This window comes from Anastrepha ludens, chromosome 6 (assembly GCF_028408465.1).
Source record: "Anastrepha ludens isolate Willacy chromosome 6, idAnaLude1.1, whole genome shotgun sequence".
Taxonomy (NCBI): domain Eukaryota; kingdom Metazoa; phylum Arthropoda; class Insecta; order Diptera; family Tephritidae; genus Anastrepha; species Anastrepha ludens.
The window spans coordinates 78,148,706-78,169,470 of NC_071502.1; the positions used below are offsets into that span (position 1 = coordinate 78,148,706).

Consider the following 20,765-nt stretch of genomic DNA (forward strand, 5'->3'; position numbering starts at 1 on the left):
ACTTCAAACTGTAATAAATTTAGATTATTCTATTGGGTTTAAAATTTTACTAAATTAAAAAAAAAAAAATTCAAATACAATTTTTTTGCTACTGGTTTTTTAAACCAAGACAAATTTTAATATTTTTTTGCTTAAATTTAGTACTTTAACAACAAATATTTATTATTTGACTTTAGATCTTTCCTTATAATTTCCTAAAATACAAAAAAAAAAAATTTCTTAGCTTGATTAACACTAACTTGTAATTTTGATTAGGTTAGGTTGCAGCTGTTGTTCACTATAGTACATATCCACTCAGGCTCATAACCCATTCTCACGCCGGGTGGGGAACTTATCCTTATCTCTGCTAAAACCAGGGTGAACTTTTCAGCTCATTGAAAAAATTATCTCCGTAAAGTAGTAAATCTAAGTCAATGGTGCAGGAGGTGCGAGATCATCTTTTCCTCATTTAGACAGCTTCTATAATAGTCATGAGTCTGTACGCCCATCTTCTGGGCATGACTGCCTATTAGGCAGTGCGCCGTTATAAAGGTGTTTAGCATTCAGAAGCGGCCACAATTTTTGGGCGGTCCCGCGGTTGGACTCGTTACGCTATTTTTCATTCACTGTCTTTACAATTTTACAAAGTCTGAAAGGGTATGCCTATGTTATGTACTCATGTCTCATGATTCAATGATAAAATTACTAAAGGTTTGCTCACTAGTGACATTCGATTTTTGACACTCCCTTACAAAAGGTTGTATTTAAGAAGGTGAATAAAGTGGAACAAATTAAATCTTTTTTGGTAAAAATGGAAAATGGGAAAAGTATTTTCTTACATAAATGGAAACAAACTGCGAACGGTTTAAAAAATTAATTTTAGCGCAAATTGCCAAGAAATTATTTCACTTAATCCAAGATTTTATTTTCTGAATTAATTAATAAATTTAAAACCGATCGCGAAGTTGCAAAGCTTCGCCAATATGAAACTATTTTGTTAAAAATAAATAAATAATTGCACGTACAATTCTGTTAGTTGTTTGGCAGAGATCCTCCTCCTATTTGTAGCGCGTGTCTTGATGTTGGTCCACAAATGGAAGGACCTGCAGTTTTAAGCCGATTCTGACAGATGGTTTTTTAGGAGGAGCTTTTTCATGCTAGTACTGTGCTTTGCACTGCATCCATCCATGGTTAGATGGGCTTATTAGAAACAAGTTCCGTCGATCCAATTATCTCTGAGTCGTAACTCTTGGGGAAATGCAAAACATGAATTCCTTCTAAATCAACACATCACAAGAAATAAAGCTATGTAAATTCTCCACTCATCGATCTTGCAGTACGTCAAATACTCTATTATGTCCTGAATTAAGCGGTATGTATTCCATGTCATACTACCATAGTCCTGAACATACCGATGAAAACTCTTGAGCGAGTTGTTGCTCGTAAGCAGACCATTTTGAAAATTAAATGTTTTTTCTACAAATTTTACTTTTCCTCCGCTTTTACTAATCAACTGTAGTGTTTAGAGTCTTGCTAAGGGAGCCGATTTGTCAAGAGAGAACGAGAAAGCTGCTTACTGAGCAAACCTTTTATCATTGAATCAAGATATGTAAGAAAAACTTTAAATTAAATCTTAAGAAGTAGAAGGTATTGCCATATAGAAATAAATACATTAATAATTTATAAAAGGCCTTGGCTGCTAGCACTCCTGTTAGTTATTAAGTATAATAATTGTATTATTGTACCTAATCTTCTTCTTCTTAATTGGCGCGATAACCGCTTACGCGATTTTGGCCGAGCTTAACAAAGCGCGCCAGTCGTTTGTTTCTCGTGCTAACCGGCGCCAGTTGGACACACCAAGTGAAGCCAAGTCCTTCTCCACCTGATATTTCCAACGCAGAGGAGGCCTTCCTCTTCCTCTGCTACCACCAGCTGGTACCGCATCGAATACTTTCAAAGCCGGAGCGTTTGTATCCATTCGGACGACATGACCCACCCAACGAAGCCGCTGGATCTTTATTCGCTGCGCTATGTCTATGTCGCCGTAAAGCTCATACAGCTCATCGTTCCATCGCCTGCGATATTCGCCGTTGCCAACGTGCAAAGGTCCAAAAATCTTACGCAGAATCTTTCTCTCGAACACTCCAAGCGTCGCTTCATCGGATGTTGTCATCGTCCAAGCTTCTGCGCCATACGTTAGGACGGGCATGATGAGAGTCTTGTAGAGTGTTAGTTTTGTTCGTCGAGAGAGGACTTTACTGCTCAGTTGCCTACTTAGTCCAAAGTAGCACTTGTTGGCAAGAGAGATTCTACGTTGGATTTCAAGGCTGACATTGTTATCGGTGTTAATGCTGATTCCTAAATAAACGAAGTCTTTTACAACCTCGAAATTATAACTGTCAACAGTGACGTGAGTGCCGATACGCGAGTGCGCCGACTGTTTGTTTGAAGACAGGAGGTACTTCGTTTTGTCCGCGTTCACCACCAAACCCATTCGCTTTGCCTCTTTGTCCAGTTTGGAGAAGGCAGAACTAACAGCGCGGTTGTTAAGGCCGATGATATCAATATCATCGGCATACGCCAACAATTGTACGCTCTTATAAAATATTGTGCCTGAGCGATTAAGTTCTGCGACTCGTACGATGCTCTCCAACATCAGGTTAAAGAAGTCACACGACAGCGAGTCACCCTGTCTGAAACCTCGTTTGGTATCAAACGGCTCGGAGAGGTCCTTCCCAATTCTGACGGCGCTGTTGGTGTTGAGCAACGTCATCTTACATAGCCGTATTAGTTTTGCGGGGATACCAAATTCAGACATAGCGGCATACAGGTAACTCCTTTCCGTACTGTCGAATGCAGCTTTGAAGTCGGCGAAAAGATGGTGTGTGTCGATTCTCCTTTCATGGGTCTTTTCCAAGATTTGGCGTATTGTGAATATTTGGTCGATGGTAGACTTTCCAGGTCTGAAGCCACACTGATAAGGTCCAATCAGTTGGTTGACGGTGGGCTTCAGCCTTTCACACAATACGCTCGCTAGAACCTTATAGGCGATATTTAGAAGACTAATCCGGCGGTAATTGGCACAAATTGCAGGATCGCCCTTCTTATGGATTGGGCAGAGCACACTTAAATTCCAATCGGCAGGCATGCTTTCATCCGACCATATTTTGCATAGGAGCTGATGCATGCACCTTACCAGCTCCTCGCCGCCATGTTTGAATAGCTCAGCCGGCAGTCCGTCGGCGCCCGCGGCTTTGTTGTTCTTTAGCCGTGATATTGATATTCTCACCTCGTCATGGTCGGGTAACGGAACGATAATTCCGTCGTCAACGATTGGGGTATCGGGATCTTCACTTTCTCGGTGACATGCGTAGCTGTCACTGTTTAACAGGTTCGAGAAGTGTTCCCTCCATAATTTAAGATTGCTCTGTACGTCAGTCACCAGATCACCGTCTTTGTTCTTACAGGAAAACGCCCCGGTCTTAAAACCTTCTGTAAGCCGCCGAACTTTCTGGTAGAATTTTCGGGCGTTGTTCCTATTGGCCAGCATCTCAAGCTCCTCGCACTCACGTATTTCGGCCTCTCGTTTCTTCTGTCGGATAATACGTCTCTCTTCCTTTTTCAGCTCTCTTGTAGCGATCCCACATGGCTCGCGTTGCGCCCGATCGCAGCGTGGCTCTGTAGGCGACATCTTTTCTTTCGGCGGCAGCATGACATTCCTCGTCGTACCAATTGTTTTTTCGGGCTCGCCAGAATCCGATTTCTTCTTCGGCGGCGGTACGTAGGGAACGAGAAATGTTGCTCCATTGCTCGCGCATGCCGGTGTGTTGGGCAGTGCTCTCCGAGAGCAGGAGTGAGAGTCGAGTGGCGAATCTTCTGGCTGTCTGTTGTGATTGCAGCGTTTCGATGTTGAACATTCTTTGCGTAGGTAGATGTACGTTTTTTGCTGCACAGAGGAGTGTGCGCAATTTGGCTGCAACAAGGTAATGATCCTAGTCGATGTTGGCTCCTCGGATCGTACGTACATCTAATACTCTAGAAGCGTGTCTTCCATCTATCACAACATGATCGATCTGGTTTCGCGTTTTTCGATCAGGGGACAGCCAGGTAGCTTGGTGTATCTTTTTATGCTGGAATCTGGTGCTGCAGACTACCATGTTTCGGGCCCCGGCGAAGTCGATCAGCCTCTGTCCGTTGCCGGATGTTTCGTTGTGCAGGCTGAATTTTCCGACTGTGGGACCAAAAATTCCCTCCTTGCCCACCCTGGCGTTGAAGTCGCCAAGCACGATTTTTATGTCGTGGCGGGGGCAGCGCTCATAGGCACGTTCCAAGCGCTCATAGAAAGAATCCTTGGTCGCATCGTCCTTCTCTTCCGTCGGGGCGTGGGCGCAAATTAGCGAGATGTTAAAAAATCGCGCTTTGATGCGGATTATTGCGAGACGCTCGTCCACCGGTGTGAACGACAGTACTTGGCGACGAAGTCTCTCTCCCACAACAAATCCGACACCGAATTTGCGCTCCTTTACATGGCAGCTGTAGTAGACATCGCAAGGTCCTAGGTTTTTCTTACCTTGCCCCGTCCATCGCATCTCTTGGATGGCAGTGATGTCAGCCTTTACTCTCACGAGGACATCAACCAGCCGGGCAGAGGCACCTTCCCCATTAAGGGACCGGACATTCCAGGTGCATGCCCTCAAATCGTATTCCTTATTTCGTTTGCAGGGGTCGTCATCAGTGTTGGAAGTTCTCATCCGAGGCTTTGTTGCTGTTTTCATTGGGGGGCTTTTTAAGTGGCGGGTCCCAAACCCAGCGCACAACCAGCTATGCTGGGATGCTGCGCCTTCTCACGTTAGCTCACTCCCGAATGGGTGTTCGGAAGCTAACCAGAGGATACGTGGGCTAATCCCGGACGTTGTGAGCTGCTTGAACCATATGTAGAAGAATCGTCCTGGCCACTCCCAAGTGAATGGCGATCAGTAACTTTCCCCACTTGCGTGGACTTCTACACATGGAACCATCCTCCAATCATAATAAATAAATAAATAAATAAATTTATAAAATATAAGTATGCTACAGTCTCCCCCTTTGGAGTGAGGAACTCGTCCCGAGCACAAGCCAACATCTACTGGTTACCGCTTTTCCTTGGTCGGCCACACTTCTTCAAAGACTGGAGAGGATTGGGATGCTCATTTTTCCCCTCCCCGTGGAGTAAAGCTGCACCTAGTGCGTATGCACTGGCATCTGTTTTAAGGGTTTTCAGAAAAGAGAGTCGATAAGGTGGACTAAAAATAGGTTCGTGATCACTCGTATCAATTTTGTGCTCTGCATATGGAGTCGGTTTGTCGATTTTGCCAAACGCTTCTGCGTGATTATGAAGTACGCTGTCGAGCATGTCTTTTCTGCTCCTGATTCAAGTCCTTACCATCAGTAGATTTTAGTATTTTGAAGTCTATGGAATAAAGCCTCGTAAAATCGGTGTCATCATAGTTTGAGATATTGTAAATTAGATCATTAAATAGTGACGGCTGCAGCTTTCTGTCTGGGGTTAGAGTATCGGCCTTTTGTTTTTTGAAACAGTTTTCCGGCGTGTGACCTTTCTTTCGACAAAAATTGCAACGTAATGCCACTTCACTGTTAACACTCTTTGCAGTTTGATCGGAGTTTCTACTCCTACGTTCAATTAAAAAAAGTTAGGCTTCTCGAGCCTCGCTGAGCAAATCTTCATAAGATGATATCTTCCGTCGGCTTACTCTTTCCCGGATTTGTGCGTGCACCATACCAAACAGCATGTCTAGTTGTTCTGCTTCGGCAGGGACGACATCTAGTTGCGAAAATAAAGCTCGCTTCTTCTGAACAAATGTGTCCGCCGGTTCCCTCTTTTGTTGCTTTAAATCAAACCAGGTCGGTTTTGAAGGCGAAAAACTTTCGCGCAGTCTACATGTAACGTCTGCAAAATCAACGACTTGCTCCTTAATGGCACGCCACCATTCTGCAGCATCACCCTGAAGTAGCATTATCATTCCTTTAACCGCGTCCACATCCGTAATTTTCTCCACCGCTTTGAAAGTTGAAATTGTCGCAATGACCTCTTCCACTCTTGCTGGACTACGCTCACCATTATAACTACACGTGGTAAATGTTCCTGTGCGGTCATTGCTGGTGTGAACTAAATTCATCAACCGTGGTAGGTAACCCCGCATCAAGAGATGATTCGCATCCTTAAAATATTTTAAGTTTTATTACGAATAGCGTCTTATTTTTTATGTAGGTTTAGTTCGGCCTTTTATATGGGAATCAATCGAAAGTAATATGTAATACTGTACACAATTGTAGGTCCTACAAAAATATTTTCCGAGCACTTATTAAGGTATAGAGTTTCACAATGATTTCAAAATGATTTAAAAGACTAAAAAACAAAATTTCGTTGGAGTAAATACGAGTGAAATGATAACAGATGGTTCGTCGTTGCGCGTGCAGCATTCAAAAACTACTGGAGGGACTTTGATCAAGGGCGACATTTGGAAACATCTCATTTTAATGTAAATATTCATGTTAATTCTAGAATATTTGTAGAAAAACTGGTCTGGTTTGTGGTTGAAGTTGAATGAAGGACACTGCAAAAAAGGACACTGCAAACTTTTACATAAATAAAGTTTGAATTCAAAATATTTAAGGGTGAATTTAGAAACACTTTTGCTTAACTTCTTATATTTTTAGGATGCAATAAGTAGATATTTATCATCATTTATCATTTTCATTCCAGATGGCTCTTGACGGCAAAACAATAATTAAAGAAGAAATCACAGATAAGGACGCTTATGAGGCTGCAACATCCAATAATCCTAGCCGACGGAATAAAGGTTGGTATTAAATAAATACTTACCAAATTTTTTTTTAATTTACATATAACACGGGTTGCGGCTATGGAATTTCGATTTTGTACTCCTTTACATGACCGCGCCCTTCTGCTGGGTAAAGATATTTCCCTACATCATTGAGAAATGAGTTTACTCCTTCCCGGTAACTCATCCATTTTCATTTGAATTATTTTTGATGTGGCGATCTTAAATAACAGTTTAATACCGCGCAATTTGTGTTTGAGTTCTTGAATGCACCATATTTTTTTATGTGGAGAAAATGAGCAACAACTTTTCTGACGATTTTTTTTTTAAATCAACGAAAACTTCGAGCCATTTCAAATTTGTCTGTGCTTTATTACATTAAAATAAAATAGTCTATAAAATAACGTCCTCATTTTTTATTATAATTAAAACTTTGAAACTATGATTTTTGACGAATTTCTTTATGAAAATTTGACGATTTTTTATAATTCTTGCATAATTTGGAACTTTGATTCATATGATATTTGGGGTAGAATAATTAGAACTAGAATAGATAGAACTTTATAAAAATCAAAAGAATCGGAAATTTGTCTTTTCTGGGGCATACCACTGATTCCATGAAAGATACTCGTATGCAACCGAAATCGATCGGAGATTTAAATGTATACTTTTTTGAGCGAAAACGGGCAGTCCGTTTGCGAGTGAAGTGCCTGATTTCGAATACTCCGAAGACTTGGCATTTTTAAGCGAAACGTCTTCGCAAAGCGTGTAAGTAAATCTTCTCAATATTTTGTGTCAATATGTATTTATATATGTATGTGTGTTAATTTGAATATTATAGAACATTTTGACGCATGGACAGTCTAGGAGGAGCTTCGACGTCAGCTTCGTTCACCCCGGCTGTAATTATTTAAGATTTGGTATAAGCTTCGACATTTTTTAACATACACCTTTTCCTGTTCTACTCCACACGTTGACACTTAGTACATTGGCAAAGCGCTCCAACAACTCTAGTGCGGCTCTGCTATACGCTTGAAGAAAATTGGGAAATATTGAAAACCTATTTCCAAAGTGGGGAGTCTTCTTTTCTGATTTTCACATCGGTGAAAAAATCCACATGTTACTGTAGAGAAGCAAATGCATCCACAACGAGTCACTGTTTGGTGCGGTTTTTGGTCTGGCGGCATCATCGGGCCATTTTTTATCGGAAATGAGCGAGGAGCCGCGGCTACAGTAAATGGCGAGCGTTACCGTGACATGCTCAACGAGTCGTTTCCAAAAATTGAAGAGGATGACATGGACGACCTTTGGTTTCAACAGGACGGTGCAACACGTCCCACTGCCAAAGTTACACTCGAACTTTTGGCTACCGTTTTTGAAAACCGAAAAATCAGCCGAAATTCCGATACCAATTGGCCGCCTCCGAGCTGTGATTTAAGGTCGTTGGACTATTTTTTGTGGGGAGCCGTTAAGGACAAATGCTATGCAAACCATCCAGAGACGATTGATGCTTTAAAACACGAAACCGAAGTTGCCATTCCTGAAATTGGAGTCCAAACAATCGAAAATGTGCTTAAAAATGGGGTTGATCGAATGGCCTACTGATAAGATAGTATTTTTCATTCATAAATGACAATGTTCAGTCTTCAAAATAAAAATAAAAGAGTTTGAAAAAATATATTGTAGATAAGGTTTTTTTTTATAGCCGATTCAAAAAGCAAATTTTACATGGCCCACTCTATACAAGGATATAAAATATTAAGACCGATAGTCTTAGCTACTAGTGCTTTTCGCAACATAATACTCATATATTATTTAAAGTTCATAATTATATTTCTAATAAATAAATAAATGTTAAACATTAATGAACAAGAACTTATTTCGATTTTGATTTTATATTAGTTTGGGAAAAAAGAAAAAGATTTTCTCGTTAGATGGCTGTAGGAATCGATATCTCGTGAAGCATCGATGAAACAATTTACAGTTTATGCTCGTTGCCAAGGTGACATTTCACCTAAACATATTCTTTTAGTTTTTTTTTTTTTTTGAAGTAAAAAATGCTTTGCGTGTTTCAGGGGGTTAACAATGGAAGCCAACAAAGAGAAAATTTTACAGTTTTTCTTTGATAAAGGCGAAAATGCAAGCCATGCCGCTGAAATTGTGAATGGTGTTTATGTTGCCGATATTGCAACAGCTAATTATGGGCAATTTTGGTTTCGTCAATTCCGTTCAGGCATTTTTGATGTTAAAGAAAATGTCGCGAATGTCGGCAAAATCACAGGAATAATAGAAGTTGACCGGCATGTTAGTAGTCGTAGCATCACCCAGGAGCTAAACATGGACCATGAAGCAGTTTTAAACCATTTAGGCAAAAATAATAAATTTCTTTTTCCACAAACTAAATTGTTTTAATTTAAAAAAACAAAACAAAAAAAAAATAAATAATTGGAGTTGTTTTAAGCGGTTATACGCAGTTATGACTTTCAAAAAAATCGATTTTTTTTATTGCATTTTTGTAATGTACATATATTCATTGAAATTTGAAGTAGATCTAAGCAATACTTTCGGAGTTATACCTAAATATGTAGAGATGCCTCGGCACGTTTTAAGGTAGGTATTGAAACTTTAAACGTGTTTTTTTCAAAACGGCATTTTTCAAGTCGGTGTACACGATATCTCGAAAACGGCTTGTTTGATCGGTCAATCTTTAAAGATACATTTTCTAGTAATTAATCGTTCCTTTTGTAAATCTGATACTTATTTTCCATTTTATAATCAATTTACGTCCAAATTTTAACGTAAAAATCGAAATCATTTCTTTTAAAAGCTGCCATTTTGTGAAAATTCACTATTTTGATTAGCCGAACGATTAATTACTAGATAATCTAATATATTAACAAAATTTGTTTGGTTTTTTGATTTCAGATAATCCAATCCTGAGTTACGATGTACACCGTAAATCGTCTTTTTTTAAAGGAGGTTCCAGAAATCGCCTGCAGCGCGCTCTATAATCAACATTTTCATAAATAAAAAATTTTGTTACGTTCTTGAAGGATGCTTTTATAACCGCCAAAAATTTGCAAATTAAAATATTCTGAAGTTTCTTCAGGATAAATCCTTGACAACCCGTCTTTTATTTGCTTCATAACTGCGTATAACCCCGTAATTTACTATATGTACATATAGAGGTAAAACGAAAAATATCCAAATGCTAGTAAACCTGTAGTAATGCTGTAGTACAACCTGTTAAAAGAATACAATTAGTTATACTATTATGCTTAAAAATACTTTTCCTGTCAAAATATGCCAATCGCTTCTGGGGCGAAATTTGTTCAACTTTCATTTTTACGTTTCTTCTTATTTGACAAGCAATGTGGCTAGCAACATTTCACGCTCTGGAGTTAGTACTAGCACAAATCATTTAGAACGACTTTATTGTCAGAACAGGAAAAATATGTGTATTCCTATCGGTTGAGCAAGCAGTTTTAGTAACAATAGTCATACTCTTCCACAGAAAGTAGGCGGCAAGGCGCATTCATTAAAGGTGGCAGCACTAGACCAACAACAATGTTCTATGCTTGATTGTCAGAGCAAAGTATTGAGAAACTAGAAATCAAATAATGAATTCGCCTTGTTTCAATCTGAGCTGACAGCCACATGGACACGGCGAAAGCAAAAACAAAAAAACCACTCAGCTGATTTACCAACACCACCTTTAAATAGATTCGCCTTGGTAGGCGGACTGTATAAATTCGAACTTACAAATAAAGTATGCATACACATAACTGCCAACTACCCGCTTTGAATACTAATAATGCTTGAGAATTCTTACAAGAATAGCAAATAAAAAAGTGGGCAAACTATCTTCGTGTGAAATAACACATTACGTCAGCAAATAACATTCAAGTGAAATTTATAATTGTGGGAAAATATTAAAATAACACGACCTGTGGCTGAAAATAAAAGAAGGAAAACACCGACTGACGGAATGCTCTTCCAAAGCTTAAGAAAATCAAACACACAAAAATGAATACAATAAAATAATCCTTCTTAATAATAGCAAATACAACTTACACACATTTTTATGTATGTATGTATGCATAATGATGGAAATTTCGCTAAAAATAACAATCATGTAACAACAAAAATATAAACAACAAAGATCATGCAAACTGAGGAGAGATTAGTTTTGTACGAGTTCTATTCCGAATTGTGGAAGTTATTTCATTCGTCGCCTTCGCCGAGTACACTCCAATCCTGCATTGCTGGGAAAGCAAACAGGTGTCTGCCATGGCTGTTTGTGAGTTGTGTCATGCAAATTCTAAGCAAACACATGAACCGGAAAAACATCGTCATTCACCCCACTCATCAAAGAACTAACCGACCAAAAAAATTGTATAGAGTGATTCAAGGAAGGGGATGAAAAAGTGGGTTGTTAGCGCAATAAGCACATAAGTGACAATCTCAGCATTGGTAAATTTAAGCCTGTGAAGCCTTTTCATGTTTAATGCTACTTAACATAGCGACCCCAAAAAAGAAAAGATTATTATATTTTGGTTTTCTCGCACTACTTTTGCAAGTCTTTAATATTTTTTCAAGGGTTTCTCTTGAGCCTGCTTCGTCAGCAAAATGGGACGAAATTCAACGGATTCAATTCAGCAAATGAAAGAAGAAAACCAATCAATAGGTTAGGTACTTCAAATTGGTCGCACATAGTCTCATTTTAAACACGGATATTGAACACTCTAACTTATAAACAATTATCCAGCGATTTATTTCCTTCTTGAATGGCTCATTAATCGCCTAAGCGCAGATGGACATTTAACATATTACACCCTTCGACTTTCGCCCTTTTAGGTTGGTATATACTGAAGTATTATCAGATATTACGAGTGTAAATGTAGGATATTCTTACGAAATAACTAATAATTCAAGTAATAACTTAACTTTAATTGGCGTGAAACATAAATGATAGAAAATGTTTTTCTCTTTCACTATTATGTGCCACTTGTTAAGGCAGCCTACTCAACTAACAGAGAATTTCTCATGTGTACAGTTAAGTGTTCACGATAATAAATAGCAGCGTGATGCACTGCAAGGTTTTGACTACCTATTTATTTTTTGTTAAATTTTTTTGTTTATTTTTATAAAAATATGGCTTGTACTATAAGAGCAATCTTATGACTTAAAATTTAATTTGTGTAAAATCGTGAAAGATTAAAAAAAATTGCATCAAAATTTCAAACTTTTTAACCCTTTCGAACCGGAAAACAACCAGCGAGAGCATTTCGAGTTTAGTGATATATCTAGCTACTTGTTTCTAGCCCGCTGTTGTTTTCTTTAGCTAAAAGTTCGATCATATTCGTTGAATTTGGTGCACTAAGCCAGTATTTTTGAAAGGTTGTTTGTGTGGTGTTCTGTGTTAATTTTTTTGTTTTTGATATTAGTATTGGGTTCAGATTTGTTTGAAGGGGATTGATTGTCGCGAGAACGTTTTAACTATATAGGATCGTTGTTGGTTTTTTCCTCTCTTGCTTGTTTTCCTTCGTTCTTATTTCAATTCATTATAAAGGGTATTTCGGAATTTCGGCTGATTATTCGGTTCTCAAAAACGGTAGCCAAAAGTTAGAATGTAACTTTGGCAGTGTGACAAGTTGCGCCGTCCTGTTGAAACCAAATGTCGTTCATGCCATCCTCTTGAATTTTTGGAAACAACTCGTTGAGCATGACACGGTAACGCTCGCCATTTACTGTAACCGCGGCTCCTCGCTCATTTTCGAAAAAAATGGCCCGATGATGCCGCCAGACCAAAAACCGCACCAAACAGTGACTCGTTGTGGATGCATTTGCTTCTCTACAGTAACGTGTGGATTTTCTGAGCCCCAAATCCGACAATTTTGCTTATTGACGCAGCCATTGATGTGAAAATCAGAAAAGAAGAAGAAGACTCACCACTTTGGAAATAGGTTTTCAATATTTCCCAATTTTGTTCAAGCGTATTGCGTCCCATTTCGTAAATGTCAAGCCTTTAAGTAAATTATGAACACATTGACATGTCATTTGTGTTACCATTCTCAAAAAAATAGGTAGTTCAAAAAGCAAACGCTATATGGCCCACCCTTTATTAATAGTAAGTAAGTAATTAAACTGTCTACAAGTTTGATCTAACAACTTGAAGTTGGTTCCGAACTCATACCCTTCAGATGTTCTTCCTCCTAAACATAAGCACGAAATATGGAGCCAAACAATTTTAGCTAATTCAGAAACAATATTATGAAAAACAATTCATGTAACAGAGGTACACATTTTGGCTTCATTTAAATAAAAAGTTAGTTTAGCAAAGTGATATAAATCCAACAGCTGTTAGCGATTATAAATAGTCATATGGATGTATGTAATGGATGTCGTCTGTAACAATTGCACAAAACGGAATTGGTTAGGTTGGTCATTGCCGCATTTGCTGCCACAGTAAATTTTGAACAACTTTCGTGCGATACAAACAAAGGGTAACATATGCGCAGAGCATAGAGTAACACAGATGCTCCCCATTCGTACATACATATGTACAATGTACATACTACATATATAAAAGTGCTGAGCAATTCGGTTTAACCCATTCACCATGGCTGCAATGCCATTAGCAAACATAAATTTTGATAGTTTTTTGGGAATTTTGAATGTTGCCAACGAAAAAAGGAGCACAAAAATTTCCAGTGCTGAAGAATAAAAATTGAACAGGAGGAATATGTTACTATAGAAAAAGTTTAGTAAGCAACTTTTACATTGTTGTTGTGCCGCAACAACCACAAAACTTTGCACACCCACAGCTCAACTAAATACATACCTCGAGGCAGCAGCTGCCACCGTTGTGGCAATTCTAAGCTTCGTCATCAGCAGCAACAAGAAAAAAATGTCTAAAACAAAGATTACAATAACAGCATGAATAGAAGCTTCTTCTTCATCATCCAACAGTTCAACTTTTGTCCCAATCACCTCCTACTCAATGACCTTATCAAGTATAAATATTTGCCACAACTGCCCATTTGTTTTATATGTACTCGTATTTGTTCATTTGTGGGACGGCACTTGTGCATTCTCGTCCATTCTCATTTCGTCCAACGCGCACCCTTGGCCTACTGATATCATATCGAGTGTACGTAAAATTCGATGTGAATATCGCATGCCGGGTCGGTTTAGTATGAACATTAGGCTGCACCAACAAAGTGGTGGAATCTGTTTACTTCTCTGATTTCTTAGTTTCCACTCCTTGAAATGTTTCATTAGGTCTTATTATGAGCAAAACATTCCAATCGAACAAGGGCCTCAATACACTTCTGGTGTGATGAAAATGATTTTTTTCAAAACTTCTCTAAATTTTAACAAAATAAGGGAAACAGGTGACCGCCGTATGGGTTTGTACATAGCACAAATGCCGCACGCCACAAATTGCAGGTGTATCTCAGCAAAACATCTAAAGAATGATATTCGTGCCAAGCTAAACATACTTTTTAAAATGAAAATAAATAAGATCAATGCTCCAGCATTTCAAGTTCCATCCTCTTCAAGTCTCTCACTTTTTTATATAATAGCTTATTTCACAAATTGCAAAAAACTTCATCTTAAATAATCCATAATTGATTTATTTTTCATATTTAGTTCAAGTGTAAACAAGTTCGAGTTTTTCTTCCGATTTGTGGTGAACTTTTTGCTTCATACTACCCCCGAATGGCGAATGGCTTTTGGTAAAAATTCTTTTCATTAAAAAACTTTTATTTGAAAAAAAAAACTGTTTCTATCATATTGCTGTTTCATGAAAGCACACATTCCGCTATGGGGGATCAGCAGTGATCGATTAACACTGAAATGCAGCGTAATTAATATAAAAACTAAGATTTTCCTTCAGAAAAAAAGTAAAAAGTAAAGAAAAACTATGCCTATACATATGTACCTATATATGTACATATATGTACGGGCAAAGAGTAAGGTGAATTTATTTGTCAAACTTCGCGGGATTAAAATTTCGCTCTAGTTATTTGTTTCGTGAGTTGGTAGCACTGTTAATAACATCTGGGCCAACTTTCATGTGAATGCCATTATCAGTAATATATTTACGCTTGTGTTTACCAAACGACCAAGAGTGAATTTTTCGATTTTTACAATGTCTGATTTGATTGAGCAGAGAAGTGCCATCAAATTTTGTTTGCGCAATGAAATTTCGGCTGCGGAAACGTTTAGCATGTTGCAGAAGGCATTTGGTGATTCGACCATGTCGCAGAAAAATGTTTATAAGTGGTACAAAGACTTCAAAGAGGGTCGAGAACGTGTTGATGACTTGGAGCGCTCCGGACGACCATCGACGTCAACAGATGACCAACACGTCAATAAAGTGAAGGAGTTAGTGCTCAAAAATCGTCGGTTGACTGTTAAAGACCTTACTGATATGATCGTAATATCAGAAGGATCTGTGAAAACCATTTTGAAAGGCCATTTGGGCCTATGAAAAGTCAAATCTCGTTTGGTACCGAAAACTCTCAATTTCTTGGAAAAAAGTCGACGCGTTGATGTGTGTGAAACAATGCTTTCAGACTATCAGGACAAGCTCAAATGCATCATTACGAGAGATGAGACTTGGATTTATGCTTACGACCCTGAAACAACCGACCAATCAAGCGAATATCGTGCTAAAGGCGAGGCCAGACCGAAAAGAGTATGTCAAAGTCGTTCAAAAATAAAGGTCATGATGACAGTTTTTTACGATTTTCGTGGTGTGCCGCACTATGAATTCCTTCCACCTGGCCAAACTGTGTAATAAGGAATATTATTTGAGCGTTATGCGTCGTTTACGTGAAGCAATTCGTCTAAAAAGACCAGAATTATGGGCCAACAACTTTTTGTTTTTACATCACGATAATGCACCGCCTCGCACTGCACTCGTTCTTCGTGACCATTTCGCCAAAAATTCCAAGCATCTCGTTCCGCAACCACCGTATTCGCCTCATCTGGCTCCGTGTGACTTCTGGCTATTCCCAAAACTCAAGAGACCACTCCGGGGAACGCGTTTCGAGTCGATTGAGGAGATAAAAGCTGAATCGAAGAAGGTGCTGATGGCTATACCGGAAATGGACTATTTGGCATGTTTCGGGGATTGGAAAAATCGTTGGCATAAGTGGGGGGATTATTTTGAAGGGGACGAAATTGATTTACAAGAATAAATAAAGATTTTTCATTTTACAACCAAATTCACCTTACTTTTGCCCACAGTATATACATATATAATTGACGCTCATATATCTGTTAAGTGTTTGGCCGAGCTCCCTAAAAGGAGGGACCTACAGCTGTAAGAAGCTCTTTCTGGCGGAAATATGTCCATTCGCCTACGGTCGGACCAGATTTGACTAATTTTCTTTTGTTTTTAAATGCAACCAATTAATTGCAAAAATTATATCATTAAGAATTAAAACGGTATCTTCAACCATAATTCAATTAAAAGAAATAAAAGTGAACTACCCTAATATGTCTACGTATGGGAAAGATGTAGATATGTTTATTGATAGTGGATCTGTCTGGTTCACTATGCATACTTGCTTGTGCATATGGGGAATGTGTGATTCAACTGTTTGTCCCATCTGCTGGCAAAAAGTATTTGCAAAATTTTTATGACAATTCACATATTTTCTAAAACAAGATGTTGGGCACTTTTCTTTCTCCACCTTTCTACCATCACAAAAAACTATGCAATGCACTGAGCAAAATTCTAGCAAGTTGTGCTGCTTCACAAAACTCTTTCGTTACAATTTATTGTATTTGTAGAAGCCCCAAGCTAATGTCGCCTAAGCACTTTTGTTTAAAACCAAACTGAATCGCCTAGTTTGTGTGTTATGTTAGAGAGGCCTTTATAAATGAAAGGCTGACGTTAGCCTGCCGGTGAAGAAGAATGTACATACATACGTGCATACATACATTTATTGATATACGGTTAAGTTTGCATTTGCCGTTAGTTTGTCTAAAATTTGCACAGCTGAGTCCATACACACGTTGATTGCATGGGCGACTGAGGCTGCTACTAAAGGGGCTTTCACCCAAATCATCACTATCTCTTCCTAGGCTGACTGACCGCTCATCGAACAGAGGATTAGTGATAAGCAATCGGCCAGGGAAATTTCAGTGCTCATTGGTGAATATATAGTACATATGTATAAGTACATATGCGCATATGTGAATTAAGCAAAGTGTGGTAAAACTGTGGTTTGATGGCGATGGCAAAGGTACGAGTACCCATTACGGTGATGGCTATTGATGATGATAATAACAAGGCTTTGCAATCTGAATATGGTCAGTATTTCTAATATGTTCAAGCTCATAAATATACAGTGGTAGTCAGGTAAATATTACCAATACCGAAATCTTGGGATCCTGATACTTTTTCTTAGAAATGCCTATTGCTGACCCGCTGATGTATCACTATAAAGCTGTGCCTCAGAAAATTGTTCCTAAATAAACGCATATCAGTATTTTTCGAAGCTTCTGCTCACTCGCGTTATATCTTCCAAAAAGCCTTTAAACTACTTTGGAATTGTTTGCATCTTCTGTAGGACGTCCCTATTCACAATAATACCTAGATACACAGTGGGAGCGGTAAATAATATTATAAATAGTTGAATAGTTGAAAAAACTGTAAAGGACTACTCTCTTCTTTCTAGTCGCGTTCTTTTGCAAGTCCACAATATTTCTTCCCGTAGATTTAAAGTTGTTCTAGGACTCAGCAGGAATTATTCTTAAATTGTAACAGGCTTTCTTGTCGGGCATTTGTAAGTTTAACAAAATCTTCGCTTATGAGTCTAACTGTGAAGCATGTAAGGTGGAAGAAGAAACATAAAAACACCGTTACTCTAGAATGTTCGCACGAGCGTACCTCTGTGTGAATATAATTGCCAATACAGATTATCTCTTTTCTTGGCGTGTACACCCTTTTTGGGTGTTTGGCCAGCACCTCTTCCTATTTGTAGTGTGCGTCTTGATGTTGTTCCACAAATGGAGGGGCCTACTGTTTCAAGCCGATTCTGAACGGCAGATATTTTTATGAGGAGCTTTTTCACGGCAGAAATACACACGAAGGTTTGCCATTGCCTGCCGAGGGGCGACCGCTATTAGAAAAATGTTTTTCTTAATTTTGCTGTTTCACCGAGACTCGAACCAACGTTCTCTCTGTGAATTCCGAATGGTAATCACGCACCAACCCATTCGGCTACGGCGAACGCTCATTAACGATCTTCAAATTTGACAGGAAAATATACAGTAAGCCTCAAAGCTCTGTTCTCTCAAATGCGCTTTCCGCTGTTTACAATCTTTACAAACTTTATTTATTTTAATCAACATTCCAATTTTGTTTAAATTAAGAAACCATGTTCCTACATTAAAGAAGGTGAGATAAAGGGTCTTTCAAAACGGATGTCACTAGTGAATAATTCCCAGACGGTACTCTATTTTATGCAACGCTAGAATAACGCACTAAAATGGTTGAAACCTATTATGAATTGGTGAATTGGTTCCTTGAAAATCATCATTAGTGAAGAAGCCCATTTCCCACTGTGTGGATTTGTCAACAAACTAAATTTCCGCGTCTGGGGAGAAGAAACCCCTCGAAATGTACTGTTTGGTATGGGTTTTAGTCTGGGGGAATAATTGACTCGTTTTTCTTCGAAGATGACGATTTTATGTAGCCTGATCTTGAAGGAATAGACTTAGACGATCCTTATTGTCAACAGGATGGTGCCACAAGTCACACAATACGGAAAAACATTGCATTATTGCGATCTGAGTTGCACGTAATGGTAACATAAACTGACCACTTATCTAATCTAACTATACTAGACTACTTTTTGTGGGGTTTTCCGAATGTGAATAAGGTAACAGCGACTCCAGAGCTGAAGTACAACATTCGCATCGAGATCGCTGAACTTAATGCGATAATGTGGGAGCGAGTCCTTGCACATTTTAATTCTCCTATGCCAGTTGGTAGACGTGCTCATGGTGCACATTAAGTGATAACATTTTTCACATATAATTGTTAAAAGGTGTTTTTTCAATAAATCAGAAAGATTCTAAATTTGTATATGTTTTATTTTAAAACAACATCCAGGCGCGTCTATTGGACAGCCTTTATACTGCAACTGCGTTATCAAGCGCATACAAAAGTAGATGCATAGATTCCCGGACGTATTACTTCTATGCGTGGGAATGTGGGCAATTATGGGAACCCTGCAGGGAAAACTACTTGTGCCTAGCTAGAGCACTTCTGACTGGTTCGTGCTCCTCCTATTTCTTGCATGAGCAGCTAGATGTTCTGGTACTAAATTTCACACTTGCACTTGTTCATGTATAAGTACAAACATACTTGTTTAATACATAAGAATGAAATTGTAATTTCACTCCCAGAGTTGCCGTTGTCGCTGTCGCAATTTTCGTACCATAAGTCTTATAGAGCATATTGTTCTGTTGAATATTTGTTCTGTTTTAATTTTTTCCTAAATTACCCAATTTTGAATTAAACATTCATATTTGCTTAAACTAAAATTTGATCCCGTTTCAAATGAACAATTTTATGCTTTAGAACATTATCACATTCCGAAAAAAAGATATTGAAAAGGAAAAATCGGCATAGATAGTTTATCCCCTTTCTGAAAAATTAGTAAAAAATTGAAAAGGAGTCGGTGTAAACCATAGAATTTTTTTGTTATTTTATGAATGGTATTTAATTATTTATATTTTTAACTTAACCATTCCCGTGGATTGACAGCTATTTGTGCTTAGTTACCGAGTTCTTTATACTCATATACCATCCCATATCTCTTGGTATTTTTTTTTGTAAATCTTTAATTTAGTAATGATGCCATTCGTTATGATATTTTCAGGTTTTAGAAAAACAAAAATCTGTTACAACCAAAACCATACAGAAATAAAATATCATACAACTTAACTTAGTATTTTCAACATAATTGTTGGGGTTTTCACTAAAGCTTTGACAACCAATATCTTAAAAATTATAAGTTTCCTGAATCCATGTACGAATTAAGGATACTGCCTGTGCCATACCGTCCGAATCCCAATGAATTGTTTTGCTTGCGTTCTCGAAGTTTTTAATCGAAAAAGTAAATATAAAATATTTGACTGATGTGGCATTTGAATTTATGTAGTTTCACAAGTCGTTCCTTAAGATGGGCCTATTCTTTTCCGACTGAAACACACGACAATCAGTTTATAATCTAAATCAAAATACGTTTAAGCAAAACTACACTTGTTTAAATAAAAAAATATTTACTCTGTTTGCGTAGATGCGTCAACCAAAGATGGGCCGTCTCGAGCTTACTCCAGCAATGCAACATTTCGATAGGCATCGGAAGAGCATTAATAGAGAACTTCGCCTTGTTCTGATCTTGCCCGATAGCGAAATCCGTTGCCGAAAAGTGGTACACGCAAAGTTTTCGCCTGGTACTTTCTTTTGCCTTTGTTTAATAGCGATTTTTTGTTCTGTAAGAGAACACATATTTTTTCTATTTTGTAATTTTGCTGAAGGTTTGAACAGCAGTAATAAACCACTCGATATATTTGTAATAATTAGGTCGAAATCTCCCGACTTGTGTTGTTTTCAAAAAAAGTAAGAAGAATGATTAAATTATACGTAAGAGCGAAATGAAAGGTTATGACATTTACAGTAATATTTTGCTAGAATACTGTGGGCAAAAAGTAAGGTGAATTTATTTGTCAAACTTCGCGGGATTAAACTTTCGCTCTAGTTATTTTTTTCATGAGTTGGCAGCACATCTGGGCCAACTTTCATGTTAATGTCATTATCAGTAATATATTTACGCTTGAGTTTACCAAACGACCAAGAGTGCATTTTTCGATTTTTACAATGTCTGATTTGATTAAGCAGAGAAGTGCCAT

At 38.2% G+C, this 20,765-nt stretch overlaps 1 protein-coding gene across 1 annotated transcript in view; it reads left to right on the forward strand.

The window, feature by feature from the left end:
* Positions 1-20,765, forward strand: part of LOC128866017 (protein CBFA2T3) — a 115,638-nt gene that overhangs the window by 75,456 nt on the left and 19,417 nt on the right. Inside the window, exon 2 of the mRNA XM_054106473.1 lies at positions 6,743-6,839. Coding sequence (XP_053962448.1) covers positions 6,743-6,839 — 97 coding nt within the window. The remainder of the gene's footprint in view (positions 1-6,742; positions 6,840-20,765) is intronic.